This window comes from Astatotilapia calliptera, chromosome 16 (genome assembly GCF_964374335.1).
Source record: "Astatotilapia calliptera chromosome 16, fAstCal68.1, whole genome shotgun sequence".
NCBI classification, from domain to species: domain Eukaryota; kingdom Metazoa; phylum Chordata; class Actinopteri; order Cichliformes; family Cichlidae; genus Astatotilapia; species Astatotilapia calliptera.
Window position 1 is genome coordinate 6,938,906 of NC_137437.1, and position 15,429 is coordinate 6,954,334.

At 37.6% G+C, this 15,429-nt stretch overlaps 3 protein-coding genes across 3 annotated transcripts; 2 read left to right on the forward strand and 1 right to left on the reverse strand.

Annotated features, from left to right (window-relative positions):
• Nucleotides 1-1,399: 1,399 nt before the first annotated feature.
• LOC113008104 (olfactory receptor 6N2-like) lies at nucleotides 1,400-2,314 on the forward strand. Its single transcript, XM_026145263.2, has one exon. It carries the CDS (start codon nucleotides 1,415-1,417, stop codon nucleotides 2,312-2,314), a length of 900 nt encoding a protein of 299 aa, XP_026001048.2. The 5' UTR covers nucleotides 1,400-1,414.
• A 3,192-nt stretch (nucleotides 2,315-5,506) lies between these two features.
• Nucleotides 5,507-7,977, reverse strand: LOC113007335 (olfactory receptor 10J4-like). The gene is made up of 2 exons (XM_080291028.1): nucleotides 6,582-7,977; nucleotides 5,507-5,952 (listed from the first exon to the last, which is right to left on the reverse strand). The coding sequence occupies exons 1-2, from the start codon at nucleotides 7,045-7,047 to the stop codon at nucleotides 5,507-5,509; spliced, it is 912 nt and encodes a 303-aa protein (XP_080147154.1). The 5' UTR covers nucleotides 7,048-7,977.
• Nucleotides 7,978-9,171: 1,194 nt separating this feature from the next.
• On the forward strand, nucleotides 9,172-11,249 carry LOC113008063 (olfactory receptor 13C2-like). Its single transcript, XM_026145205.2, has one exon. The coding sequence runs from the start codon at nucleotides 10,317-10,319 to the stop codon at nucleotides 11,247-11,249; it is 933 nt and encodes a 310-aa protein (XP_026000990.1). The 5' UTR covers nucleotides 9,172-10,316.
• Nucleotides 11,250-15,429: the final 4,180 nt, after the last annotated feature.

The window sequence follows — 15,429 nt, forward strand, 5'->3', positions numbered from 1 at the left end:
TTAAACACTGCAGAGAGTAGAATTAACAGTAACAGTATTGTAAAAATTCATTTCACCGAAACAATAACGTGGCGCACAGTGTGACGCATGCACCAGTTTATTGTATTTCCAGACTTGCTTTCGGCACAATTTACAGTTGTGTACTCTGTTTTTTGTCAGACTTGAAATAGCCGAAATACCTTCACACTACGGAACTTCTATGGCTCTTCCGTTCGACAATCTCTCCGGCATTGGAACCATCATCTGTTTTCTCTTCGGTAACCTTCGGTCACGCTCGGTTGATTTTTCTAGTCGGCACACTCATTTCCTCCATTACCCGGGAGGTACGGTGGCTGGCTGCTTCCCAAACAAATACACATGTGCGGCTTGGCACTTGTGCTGTACGTAACAAGTCACGCGACGTGACGCTGCGGCTGTGATTGGTTCGGCTCTGCGCTACTTAATTTGGATTGGCTGACCTCTATTCAGCCAATCTTGACATCTGCTCACTCAGCTATATTATGCAGCGTTGACCTGTCTAACACTAAGACTATGGCCTCAGCACAGTCAAAATGAACATACTGTTATGTCTTAATTTCCTTTTATTCATGTTGCCACTCCTCCCTCCTCTGACTTACTTTAAGGATATACACTCTGTGGTGTCTAAATTTATTTTGAATGGGAAAAGGCCTAGGATACGTTTGTCAACATTGCAGCAGGCCAAATTACTTGGTGGTTTGGCAGTACTTCGAGTTTTACTACTGGTCATTCAAAATCAGGGTGCTTAGGGGGTTGTTCACGAGGCTTCTACTGCATGGAAAATGATTGAATCCGCTAAGGCAGTACCACAATATACACACCAAAAAGCTCAGCAACGACAACAAATTTGGGCCTTATTGCAAACTCTATAAAGGCTGTAGTTTCTTTGTGGCAGAATAGACTGACAAAACCAAAGTGTTCCATTATTTAGAGCCCACACTTTTTTACTACCTTTTCCAAGTGTTTTGCTCTCTATAATAAATTCCTATAAGCAATAGAATTTTCTTAAAATACATTTACTTATGAGAATCGCATGGTTTGTTGTGTTTAGTGCACCTAACGCTGAATTTTTTTTTTCAAAGTGCAAAGTGTGGTTCGGAAGATAAAAAAAGAATGTGCACCAATGTAGGTAAGGTCTAACAGCTAACACTCTCTTAAAGTGGTCAACATAGTAGCAAGTCCATGTGGACGGTTTAATGAGATCCATAGAGACTGAAGTTTCATTATATATTTGATGTAACTTGAGTTGTTCACTTTTAAAAAATGAACACACACCAAGTTTAGGTAGCTATCAATAAGACAATCTACATAAAACAAATATTTTATATACACTGTTTGTTACTCGTTCTACCTGTTTTACATTTTAGTTCAGTTTCTGATCTTCACAAATGCTGAAATGAATCTAACATATATAACCTTCGGTGGTCACGTGGAAGTGGAGAAATACCGTTATCTTTATTTTGTGATCATGTTTATGGTGTATATTCTAATAATTTGCAGCAATTCCACTATTGTGTGGCTTATCGTAGTTCAAAAAAGCCTTCATGAGCCTATGTATATTTTCATTGCTGCTTTGTTAGTGAATTCTGTTGTTTTGAGCACTGTCATCTACCCAAAGCTTTTGATTGACTTCTTATCTGAAAAACAGATTATTTTGTATCAAGCCTGTCTCTTTCAAGTATTCCTGTTTTATGCCTTAAGTTGCTCAGAATTCTTACTGCTGTCAGCTATGGCTTATGACAGATATGTGTCTATATGTAAACCTTTGCAATATCCTTCTATAATGAGAAGAACAAGAGTCAATATTTTCCTGCTTTTGTGCTGGTTTTTACCTGCTATTCAGGTTGCAGTGCCAATAGCAGGAAATGCAAATACACCACTCTGTAACTTTACTCTGAAAGGTATTTTTTGTAACAATTCGGTCAACCATCTTTATTGTGTCAATTCAAGAGAATTATCTATATATGGTATGGTTGTTCTATTTAATGTTGCACTTTCTCCTATGTTTTTTATACTTTTTACATACATAAAGATAATTATAGTTGCCTATCAGAGTTGTGGAAATGTCAGAAAAAAAGCTGCACAAACCTGTTTGCCTCATGTGCTAGTTCTAATGAACTATTCTTGTTTGCTTACGTATGATATGGTTATAGTTAGACTGGAATCAGAGTTTCCTAAAACTGCACGTTTTATAATGACATTACAGTTTGTAACATATAACCCTCTTTGTAATCCAATAATATATGGACTAAAGATGAAAGAAATTTCTAAACACCTCAAAATACTGTTCAGTTAATTGCAAGCAAACCAATTTATAAATTTATAGTCTTTTTTTATTACTCATTTTTTATGAATTTTATGAAAACTGGCTTAATGTTTTCCTCCTACAACTGAGAATTGATCAATATTTAAAAACCAAAATGAAACGTAAACAAATATTAAAATGAATGTTTGATATCACTCTCCTCATTAATAATACATTTGTTAATAGTTTCATCTAATGTGATTGCCCCTATTGATTTTCACAATGAAATTAAACGTGAATATCCTTCTTAATGGATACTAACACAACATCAAGAGAAATGAAAAAGGGATGAAGTAGAGTAACATAAGGTCGAGTACTTAAAAAATGAGACAGTTATCATGCCAGTCACTTTTTATCTTGTGGCTCTGTGTAAATGAAATTCCATTACAATCTTGTTTTACATACAGTTCAGACACCTCAAAATACGTTTTATTTTACAGTTGAAAACTATATATCTGGATTTTCTTTCCAGTTTGTTTTCTTTTGGAGTGCAAGAAAATGTAGTTTAGCTAGTAGTTCACTTTCATTTTCTTGAAAGGATCCTTTATTTGGTCAGTTTTACTATTTTTGTTCTGTAAGGCATGGGTGTAACCTGAAGTCTCTGTTGAGATGATTTCAATCTATAGAGGCCTTCAGGACCAGCCAGGCTTCTACGCAGAGTATTAACCAATTGAAGAAATAGTACAGGCCCTTCACTGACACAGAATGCAGTATCAAAACACAAAACAAAAACAAACAAACAAACAAAAACCTCAGGCATGAACAACCATACCTGTTGATTATAATAGACTGATATACAATACAGCTGGACTTGAACCCTCAAGTGACGTTTTTGGTATTTTGGCCTTAATAACTAATAGGACAGTTTTTGCAAGGCGTAGGGAATCTCTTGTCTCATCCAGTTTTTTAAATGTTGTTCATTTACAAACTACAGTTTCTTTGCTACCTCCATTCACCTTGCTAAGTTTAGTCTTTTTAATGTTAGAGCCCTTGATAGTTTTATATTTTTAACAGAAATGTGAATAAACTCTGGAGAGGACTGCCTAGTTGGTGAACTATGCCCTCCCTTTATGATTGTTTTAATTGTCCCAGAGAAAGTGGCCAGGGTGAAGTTTTGGCTGTGGCATTTATCAAATGTTCACTTTTTAAGATTGATGAAGTATGTATCTCTGAGGTTCTGGTTTTTGAACTAAAATGTGAAAAAGCTACTGTGTGTACAGTTGTGTACCAATCTATGTCAAAATCTGTTATCCATGGGATAATAAAGGTTTATTCTATTCTATTCTATTCTATTCTACTATATTAGATATTTTTTATCAGGAAGGCCCAGATGGGTTGTCCACTGCCAAAGGGTGAGTCCCAGAGGACCAGAGACAACAGGCAATCAACACTGCTGGAGACTGGCTTTCCTAGCAGTTTCTTCATGGTTATTTGTTTGTGGGATTCCCAGGTACATCCAACTACATTTTTCCAGTACAAATTACATTCCGATGTTATTACAGTCAATGACTCAGGGGTTTCAGGCATATGTAGAACACGAGTGGGGACAGCGCATCTCCTTGATAAATCCCGCACTTGATGGCGACTTGTGCTGTAGGCTTGAAGTTCGCCACATCCCCATCAAATTTCTGATTCAGGCTCTTAGTGTCCTTTTTATCTTGTACAAATCTATGCGTTCCAAGATCTGTGTGTGGGGCATCGAGTCATAGGCTTTCTTGCCAATCCAGGTGATGCATAAGTTGCTGAGCCTGGTCTTGCAGTATTGGGTACCTTGTACCAGTAGCTGGTGTGTTGTTTCTCTGGAATTCCTGCTTATTCCCTTCTGTGTATTGAGCCATATGTCTGTTCATCTTAGCAGGATCATGTGGTGTGGCGACCTCTCCCTCATGGTGGTGACCTGTTCATTTGTGCTGCCAGACGATCATGGACTCTAGTTAACTTCTTTAGCGTTTTAAGCACTATTTTCCTAAATCCAGCAACACACACTGTGTCAGTTTGTGAGAGCTGGGCTCCATCATGTAAATTAGCCTCTATAAATGAAGTGTTTCATGTCCACTTTAAAGGCCTGTGGTATGCCCATATTTAAGACTGAGGTATACTTTAAGGTAGGACCTCTCTGAGCAGTACTGTTGGAATGGGGTCTATTAGCTGTAGTGATAGATGTACTGTGGTGTTACCAAGTGATAGCAACACTAGGAAGAAGGAACATGAGAAGCTTTAGAAGTACCAAGGGCTGAGAGAGGAACGTGAGAAGATGTGGAGGGTGAAAGAAACAGTGTTTCACATAGTAATTTTAGGACTTGGGGTAGTGAAGGACATCCCAGATCTCTGTCCAGAAAAGTGCAGTCCAAATAACAGCAAGGATGCTGCACAGGACCCTTAAGCTCCTCAAGCTTTTATTAGTAAATATATTCGACACCAGAAAACTTTTCTGGTCTTTTAAGGACACAAAGGTTCAACCATCTCTCCAAGAGCTTAAAATATCTTAACATTAACATAATTTCTTTGCCATAAGGAACTCTTGGGTTGCTTTTGCACTTTGCTGTAGGTGATGTGTGAAGTTTTAAGGTAACACTAATTACTTCTAGAACAAATTGATTTAATACCAAAATAAAGCCAATTTCAGGAAAAAACAATGGTGAAAACACACTGTATTACAAGCTTGTTGTTAGCTAGCAATTCTACACCCATGTGCTACTCTTATTATGTTTGACTAATTTGTCACTCTACAGTCTGATAACATGGCAAAAGAATACTTACATATACAAGGGGAAGGTTTCATTTAACAGCAGGACCCAAATCTGCATTATTATCAACAGCTATGTTTCTTTTCCTATCAGTGCCCACTTGAAGAGCTGCTTTCTTAATTAATTTTCTTTTTGTCTTTACTTTTTTCTATTGCAGATGATTTTGAAAAGTCTGTCAACATGTAGCTATAAATGTGACTGTTAGTGTAGAAGTCCTCACCAATTTGTAACAGAAGAGTTCATCACATGAACAAAATGTTGATTCTCACACAAAGTGAGAGATTGTTAAATAAATAGATAAAAGAAAAATTGTTAAGTACAAAGAGAGATAAATCAATATTTATATAGGAGATGTATCAATATAAAGAATATCTGATGAAATAAACAATAAATCTGTTTCAGGGATCAAAATCAAACATCTCACTATACTTTTTTCTTAGCAGAACAATCTCTTTAGGTGTTTAGAAATGTATTTCATTTTTAGTCCATATATGATTGGATTAAACAGTGGATGATATAAAACCACTTGCAAAGTCATTATTAAACGTACAGTCTGTGAAATATCAGATTCCAGTCGAAGTATAATAACTTCACATGTACAGAAGAATGAATAGTTGAATAAAACCAGCAGGTGAGGTAAGCAGGTCTGTGTAGCTTTTTTCCTGACTTCTCTACAGCTTTGATAAGATATTATAAGTATCTTTGTGTAAGTGAAAACTATGTAGAGCATGGGAAAAAATACAATATTGAGCAAAACATTCACACCATAAATAGCCAAAACTCTTGAACTCACACAATGAAGTTTGTAAATTGACTTATTACAAAATATCCCTTGCAGAGTAAAGTTACACACTTTTCTAGTAGCACTTAGTGATGTTGTTGTCACGGTTCTGGGTCCGTTGGACCCAGTATTTCGAGTTTATTATGTTTTGGTTCACTTTTGCATCATGGATTATTCTTTGTTTCTCTGGTACTTTGTGTTTCAGTTATCTTGGTGTTTTGGATTGTTTTTCATTCTCTTGTTGTGATGTTTATTATTATTATTATTATTATTAGAGTTTCATGTTTCTATTATCCATGTTTTAGGAATGGTGGCTTCATGTATAGTTCAGTTCCATGTTTCATTTTCTGTCTTTGTGTTGAGTCCATGTCTCTGAGTTGTGATTCATGTTTCCTGTTTTATTGTGAAAGTCTTTGTCTTATGTTAGTGTGTGCAGCTTTGTTCCCCATGTCTCGTTAGCCCTGATCTCTCCCAGCTGTGTCTCCCTTCTGTGGCCCATTTCCTCATTACTACCCTGTGTATTTAAGCCCTGTGTTTTCCCATGCCCAGTGTTGCGTCGTACCCTCAGATTATGCCTGTGTGTCCTTGGTCTCAGTGTTCCATCCTCACTTCATGTTTGTTTTCCTGCCAGCAATAAAGCTGAGGTTTTGTGAGTTACAATTCTGTGTTCGAGTCCTGCATTTGGATCCTCATCTCTGCCTGCCCGCACACAGAGCCCTGACAGTTGTTCCTGCAACCTGACAAGCAGGCACAAGCCACGCTAAGACCAAGAAAACAGAGATGGTAGTTTTTTTCATGATTACGGAATATTGCAAAGGTTTGCATATAGACACATATCTGTCATAGGCCATGGCTGCCAACACTAAAAATTCTGAAGCTCCTGAAGTGTAAAGTACAAAATACTGAAAGTGACGCATTGTGTGTGATATAATCTGTTTTTCAGATAAAACATCAAGCAAAAACTTTGGGTAGATGGTTGTGCAAAAAAAAGTAGAGTTAATCAGCAAAACTGCAATAAAAATATACATGGGCTCATGAAGGCTTTGATGAAACACAATAAGACGAATAATGGTGGAATTAGAGAAAATTACTGCAGCATATATTGTAAAAATAATCAGAAAATAGACATATCTGTACTTTTCCACCTCTACATACCCATTAAGTGTTATGTAAGTTAAATTTAGTTTATTGTCCATTGAGTTACCTGGCTGGGAATTGTATTTACAAGATCCTATCCACAGTTCTAATGCGTCCTGCTCTGACCATGCAGTATGTTTTTAATCACTCTACTTCACCCTCCACGGATTTCAGCAAACCCTCCACCATAACATGCATTCATGTGACCTTTTTTAAACTGTGAAGAGTTGTTTTGACTTTAAGGCAGCTTTGCAGTCCAGAAGTTCAGTGTCTAATAAACAGTGGCAAAGATACCCCAAGTCAGCATGCAAGTAGTGTGGCTAAATTGTAATTCTGTTTCTGCACATTAAGTAATAGAATCAAAATTTACTTCAAAGCTCGAAATTATTATACCATCTACTTAAGGTGCTTTGACAATTGATCTCTTAGGGTAGTAATCAGAATCAGAAGATTTTATTCATCCCCAAGGGGCAATTAACAGACAACCGAGCAGCATAACGTTGAAGATAAGGACAGTAAGAACAGGGTATAACAGTGAGATAATAAATGCACAGAATATACAGTATATACAGTTTTAAAATTAAAGTGACTGAAAAAACTTTTCAGCTGACTGGCCGGTGGACCGCACGAGTAGCGACCCGGAACCAGTATCCAGAAAAAGAAAAGAAAGTAAAGAAAAAAGAACAACCAAAACTTGATTAACCTATTCAGTCTTTCATGAGAAAAAACTAGGAGGCTTAGGTCCACTAAAGTGAAACTCAGTCTACTCAGATAAAAGTTATTAAAGTTCTGTAGTATCACATCAACGTTCAGTGAGAGACTGAAATTACCAAAAACCACTGAACGACACAGGAAATCATTCCTGCCTGTGGCCATCTCCCTGTAGAACTCCTCCGTCTAATACACTGTAAACACTGCAAAAGTTACATCCTTTTGCACACACTCTTTTCTTACTCTGTAATGTTGCCGTCTATTTTCTTGATATTTATTTGCAATCACATCTGGATATTTATTATTTGGTGATTTGTATATATTGTGCTATTCCTTAGATCTTAAGATATTCTATTGTTAATAGTCTAGTCTGTTTTTGTTTTTGTTATTGTTTTTTCTAATGTCACTGTACTGGAGCAACCCGTAACCCACATAATTTCACAAGGGATTAATAAAGTATGCTGATTCTGATACTGATTTAAAGGGAGCGTCTTTGTTAAAGTCTTCTCATGGATTTTCCAACACAGAGCTCCTGGGTGGTAATACTCTATCAGTCCCAGAACTGGATTCAGTTGGGCAGCGTGGGGTGAGAACTGAATAACTGAAGAATGCAATGGTTTTTAGATTTCATTGGACTGTCTTGAACAAAGTGGATGATAACAAAGAGAGGGAAGGTAGTCAGAACTGAGGGGATGGAACTACCAGAAGGCAACATTGCAAACATTGAAGACAGCTACAAGTACCTGGAGATCTCAGAGGCAAATGGGAACCATGAAGAGGCTGCTAGGAGAGCTGCAACCACCAAGTACCTGCAGAGGGTCAGGCAAGTCCTGAGGAGTCAGCTGAATGGTAAGAACAAGATCTGGGCTATCAACACCTACGCCCTGCCCTTGATCAGGTACCCTGCTGGCATAATAAGTTGGCCAAAGGTGGAGATAGAAGCCAGTGACATCATGATCAGGAGACTCTGACCATGCATGGAGGGTTTCACCCCAAATCCAGCACCCTGAGGCTGTATGCTAAGCAAAAGCAAGGACTGGTGTGTCAGCACAACAGTCCAGGATGAGGCAGCAAACATCCATGAATACATCAGGAAGATGGCCCTAACCAACCACATGCTCAGGGAATACCTCAGGCAGCAGAAACCCGAGAAAGAGGAGGCACCATCATAGAGGGACAATAGGATAGAGGAAGTGGCTGACATCCAGAAATCCAACCAGTTGCTGGACAAAGCTGGACTAAAAGACAGCACAGAGGCACTAATCATGGCAGCACAGGAACAAGCTCTGAGCACAAGACTGATAGAGGCTGGGGTCTATCACACCAGGCAAGACCCCATGTGCAGGCTGTGTAAAGATGCTCCAGAGACAATCCATCACATAACAGCAGGATGCAAGATGCTAGCACGCAGGGTATACATGGAACACCATAACCAAGTGGTTGGCATGGTATACACAAACATCTGTGCCAAATATGGCGTTAAAGTCCTGAGGTCAAAATGGGAGACGCCCACAAGGGTGGTGGAGAATGACCGAGCTAAGTTCCTGTGGGACTTAGATGCAGATGCAGACGGACAAAATGGTGGTGGCTAACCAACCGGACATAGTGGTGGTAGACAAACAGAAGGAGACGGCCATAGTGATAATTCCTAATTTCCTTCGGGATTAATAAAGTATTCTGATTCTGATTCTGATAGAGGTAGCGGTTCCCAATGACAGCAACATCAGAAAGAAGGAACACGAGAAGCTCGAGAAATACCAAGGGCTCAGAGAAGAGCTTGAGAAAATGTGAAGGGTGAAGGTAACAGTGGTCCCAGTGGTAATCGGAGCACTAGGTGCGGTGACTCCCAAACTAGGTGAGTGGGTCCACCAGATCCCAGGAACAACATTGGAGATCTCTGTCCAGAAGAGCGCAGTCCTAGGAACAGCTAAGATACTGTGCAGGACCCTCAAACTCCAAAGCCTCTGGTAGAGGACCGGAGCTTGAAGGATAGACCGCCCGCAGGGGTCAGCGGGGGAATTTTTTCCATGTATGCTATATATAGGCTTTATTTATAGGCTATAAATAAAATAATGTATGAAAAGACATTCGTAATGCACAAGCTTGATGTCCTTGTTTTTGTTAAAGTTTTTTTTAATTATTATTTTTATTATTATTATTATTTAGTATGGTAGTTATCCAAGTTTTTTTTTCACTGAAAATGTACACAAGGCATAAAACCACACCACCTAAACTGGAAACCAAATAAAAACTCCTTATGAAATAAGATATGGACCCGAGCGCAAAAAAGCCAGGATACACTCAACAATAAAATCTTGCTACATTATTAAAATTCTATACTAGATTAATAGAAGTTGGCTGATCATTGTCATTGTTAGCTGCAACTTATGATCCATTAGCTCTAACTACTAAAGCCTCAAGTAAAAGAGGCTGAACAATGATGTAACCGACTTTCACAGTTCAGCTCCCTCAAGGTTGAAGCAAACCAATAAAACTCTTCTTCAGTCCACATACATATGATTCACTATAAGCATTTGATTGATGAGTGTACTTGTATTTGAAGTTCTGATATCTTTATGCTGCTATATATTTATTTTGTAGCATTTTTTTTTAATTCATGGATGAGGAGTTAAATACCACATATGTAACTCTAGATGGATACATTGAGGTTAACAAGTACAGATATGTTTATTTTTGTATTATCTTTACATTATACATTATAATAATATGCAGTAATTCTACCATCGTGTATGTGATCTGGATTCATAAAAACCTTCATGAGCCTATGTACATTTTCATTGCAGCTTTGCTACTTAACTGTCTCCTTTACAGCACAACTATTTACCCAAAACTTCTGATTGACTTTTTATCTGAAAAACAAGTCATAACATATTCAGCCTGTCTCTTTCAGTTTTTTATATTTTACACTTTAGGCAGTTCAGAGTTCTTTCTCTTGGCAGCCATGGCCTATGACAGATATGTGGCTATTTGTAAACCTCTTGAATATCCAACTATCATGAACAAAACCACTGTGATCATTTTCCTGGTCGTATCTTGGCTTATACCTGCTGTTCATATTGCAATCCAAGCAATAGGGAGTGCTGAAGCAACATTGTGTAACTTTAATTTAAAGGGAATATTTTGTAATAATGCAGTTTACACTCTTCTGTGTGTAAAGTCAAGATTAATTATTGTATTTGGAGTGGTTGCTTTAATAGATCTTATAATACTTCCTGTGCTCTTCATAGTTTTCACTTATACGAACATTTTTATCATCTCATATCAAAGTTGCAAAGAAATTAGGAAGAAAGCTGCAGAGACCTGTTTACCCCATCTGTTAGTTTTAATCAGTATTTCCTGTTTAAGTATCTATGATGTAAGCATAGCTCGAGTGGAATCAGATTTTCCAAAAGCTGCACGATTACTAATGACATTACAAATAGTGCTCTATCATCCATTGTTTAATCCATTCATTTATGGGCTCAAAATGAAGGAAATTTCTAAACAGCTAAAAAGATTCTTTTGTCATGCCAGAATCATCGTGTATTAACTATCAATGCTAATGTGCCTTAATTGTTATGTAATCAGTTTGCTGAAATTACTGAAAACACTTTTTAACATAATCAAAAAGTAAAACATAAAAATGTCATTTTTACTTATTTAATTATTCATAAATTATTGCTATGATTTACTGTTGGTGTATTAAGTCCATACTGATAATAGGACAAACATGTTCTAAGTTTATTTTGTAAATATACTATTCCTCAACAAGTTTTTCTTTAGTTTCTCATAATTACAAGTCTAACAGAGTAATCAATCTTTTTAAAGAAAACGTATATGAGCAAAATAAATGACATTAGTTTTAATTCATTTCACACAATTCTTTTTTAGTTTTTTCAAGTTGTATGTTGCTGTACTCAGTACAATGCTCATCTTAACGTAATACCTACAGTTTCAGAGCTGCAGAGTTTTGGTAAGTTACAACCTAGGAGCTTTTGGGAAGCAATTAATGAAAAATGTATGCAGTTGTCTTAACATAAACATATCCATTCTGCCATAGGTAAAATGATAGGTAATTAAGTCTATTTTCAGATTAATGTTTTTAAACTTTTGTATTTCTTCATTTTTACATTATTGCTAAATATTATTTAGGATATGCTAGTGGAACATAGTGAAACATAGATTCTCCACTAAAGGAATAAGTGGTAACACTTTGTAACTGTTGCCCAAGGACCTGCATCTTCACCACTTGTCACATTTTATTGGTCAGTGTGAGTTATTAACCAAACAGATGTACTGTATGTATGTATGTATGTATGTATGTATGTCATAAACCCACAATATTATTAACAATAGCACATCAAAAACATATCAAATGTTTTGAAATGAAAGTTCAATATTTTACCATTTCATGAAAAATATTAACACCCTTACAACAGATAGGTTCTAAAATCTACCTTCACATTCTGCAATTAAATTATATAAATAATTTGTAAAACAAATGAAACTTCTAAACTCAATCTTAAGTTCTTCTTTTGTCAGATCTAACTAAATATATAATTGGGAAAAGTAGATGAAAATTAAAACTTTTTTTTTTTTTTTTTTTAGTGATATGACATCTTTGCCATTACTTTTGTCATTGCAGGGTGGGTTCAGAATCTTCCCCATAATATCAAATATGGTATCAAGTATTTTCCTGGTTAATATGTATCGAGTTCGAAATTCTAGTATCATAACAACCCAATTAGTCATCATAGCTGTTGATATTTTAATGTGTAGAGATTGTAATGGAAATGTATTTTTCTTTAGTGTTTCCTCACCTTTTCTGACAATAACACATATATAACATGTTTATTTGAAGCATAGTGGGACAGACACTCAGACTGGACTCTCTCTCTTGCTGCAACGTGAATAAAACTCACTTCAAAGACACTCATCAAGTGTTTGCATTTTATTTTAAAAAGTTCCACGACAAGATATAGGTGAATATTCATATCTGTGCATTCCCAGGTGCTGCCAGCTAAATCTAAGTTTTATCACTCCCACTTTTCCATTCAAGCTATCTCCACCACCAGCATCTTGGCTCCGGGGGGTCCTGCTGTAATCCCTCTCATAGCTTTGGTTCCATTCCACCAAGATGGGCCATTGAATTGTACTCAGGCAATCTATTCCGTCATTCCCATGTTTACTCCATTTTGAATTATGAAAAATATCTGAATATAATAACCTTTTTGTGTTGACTGTCAAGTTTACTTTATTTATATAGCACAATAATCAACAGAAGTTGACCAAAAGAAGAAAAATGGTAAAAATGGTAAATGGCCTGTATTTGTATAGCGCTTTACTAGTCCCCCCCAGGGACCCCAAAGCGCTTTACACACCCAGTCATCCACCCATTTACACACACATTCACACACTGGTGGAGGCAGCTACAGTTGTAGCCACAGCTGCCCTGGGCACCTGGACACTTACATTTACATTCCAAGTCTTAAAGACACCCAGTTCCTAAATATATGGCAAGCTGACTTGTCTGTTTTATGTCTGTTTTATTGTGTTAACTATTTCTTGTGGAAGGTGATTTAGTTGTCATTAAAATGTGCTCAGAATTTTCAAATTGATGATGATTTATTTGATAAATCAAGACACACGGCTCTCTGCCATATAAGCTGCCTTTATAAGTTAAAAGTATCAAAATCTGTACTCAGCAACAGTAATGCTGAACCTGTGTTTACTTTGCAGTGTTGCAGACCACTAGGAGCCAAGCTTCTCATTTGACTGTCATGAAACGTCTGTGTGCTGGCAGGAGAGGACCCAAACACAAACTCATGGAAAACGGGACTTAACTCAAAATACAGCTTTATTACTGAACGGGGAAAAAAGATACAAGACAATGCTAAACTAAACTGGGAAATTCTAATGCTAATCTAATCTAATTACTTAGGGAAACACGGGGAGAGACACGGAGCCATGAGGGAGGACCGAACTGAGAGAGACGCTGACCTAAATACACAGAGGGATGACAGGGACATGAGGACACACACAACTGATAGGAATAACCATAACGAGACAGGGGAAGCTAGACTAAACGGAATGAACATGAAAACATGCGCTAAACAACAGCAGCACGTTTAAGCTTGATCAGCTGTTGTTAGAATTCATTTAATATTACTTTCTAGTATCAGCTGATGTTTACTGGAGCCATAGCCGTAAAAGCTGCTTGTCATGATGTCGGTTTGGATATCTGGTGAGAGGGAAACACGAAGGTGAAATCAAGAGATGTCCTTCAGTGGTCATATGATGTAAACTGTTTAGAACTCATACATATATACCAACAAGACAGTGTACATCACTGTCACAACAGCGTTTGTTTTCATCCAAAGGCTTTATGGTTTTTCCTATAAAACCTGGTGGGCCTGTCTCTAGTCAAAATGCCCAGACTGACTTTTTGTCCCACTCCAGCTGACCAGGTGGTCAAGGCGCAGACTCAAGGCACATCATTTTCAACCCCCCCCAACCCCCCTACCCCCCCAACCCCCCTACGGTCTTTCGCTTCTCGGGTTAAACATGATATATAAGTCACTCTGATAACTTCTAAATGTCAATGTTTGGTTTATTTCAGTGTTTGATTTGTTCCTGAGTAAATCGGTTTTGGCTCAGATTAAAGTTCAACTTCATAACTAGACCGTTTTATTTAATACTGAAGTCTTGCTTGGAGAGCTGTCAGTATATTTTGAATTTCACCAGTTATATTATGAAAATGTTTCCTACTGAATTTAACTATTTTTTAATGTTAGATTTAATTCAAAGTCAGCTGTTTAAATAAGAACTGTGAAATTCAAAAAAAGAATTGTCCGATTTCCTCCATAAGAGAGTAGAACCGCTGCAGTGCAGACCTCCTACTGAGCCATCTTACGTCATTATAATACACAACATCTCCGTATTCTGGATGTTGAGTAGAAGCTGTTGAAACTGGCGGTTGTACAGGGCTTTGGAGCGAATATAATTAATAGCCTTTATCACCAGTTTCATAACATGGTCATATTTTAAATGTTTAGCACAGAGTACTTGTTGGTGAATAATACAGTGGAGTTTTATAGCTTTACATCCTTCTTTGCTGACTTTGTTACAGACTAGGGTTGTTAATTCCTTAGTGAGTACTTCAGGCAGCAGAAACCCAAGAAAGAAGAGCAGCAAGGAGAAGAACCATCATGGAAGGATAGGCCCCTGCATGGGCTGGAGATAGAGGAAGTGGCTAACATTCACCACTTTTGCTGTCTCTCAGCATGAAATGTTGCAGTAGTATTTGTAGTGGATCGATAACACACACTCACATTGTGGCTTGTTTATCAGAATCAGAATACTTTATTAATCCCGAAGGAAATTAGGGTTACAGCAAGCAGCACGCTAATGGCGCAAGCACAAGCATCGAAGGCGTTTGGACAGGGAGGGGGGATCAATGTGTGCATATCAGTGTATGTGTGTGTGTGTGTGTGTCCAGAGTTCAGCTGAAACAGTGTCCTTCGCCCCGCCAGGATAAGTAAACAGTCTTCCAGCCAACCCAGGTGGCCTTGCATGGAATGGGGGGAACAGTCTAAACACAGTCGTTATCAGGGTGTTTTGTTCAGCTCCAGCCTTGAGGCCGCAGCTGGCGCCGAAGGGGTCTCCGCATGAAGTGATGATGGTTTTTACTTTAGTGCGATCAACTCATATGAATTTCAAAGCTGTTCTAA

Coding starts and splice junctions, on each gene's coding strand:
- LOC113007335 (XM_080291028.1), bottom strand. CDS start 7,047: ATGGACAATAAACTAAATTTAACTTACATAACACTTAATGGGTATGTA. Junction 5,953..6,581: donor GCCTGCTTGTCAGGTTGCAG/GAACAACTGTCA, acceptor CCAGAACCGTGA/CAACAACATCACTAAGTGCT.
- LOC113008063 (XM_026145205.2), top strand. CDS start 10,317: ATGGATGAGGAGTTAAATACCACATATGTAACTCTAGATGGATACATT.
- LOC113008104 (XM_026145263.2), top strand. CDS start 1,415: ATGAATCTAACATATATAACCTTCGGTGGTCACGTGGAAGTGGAGAAA.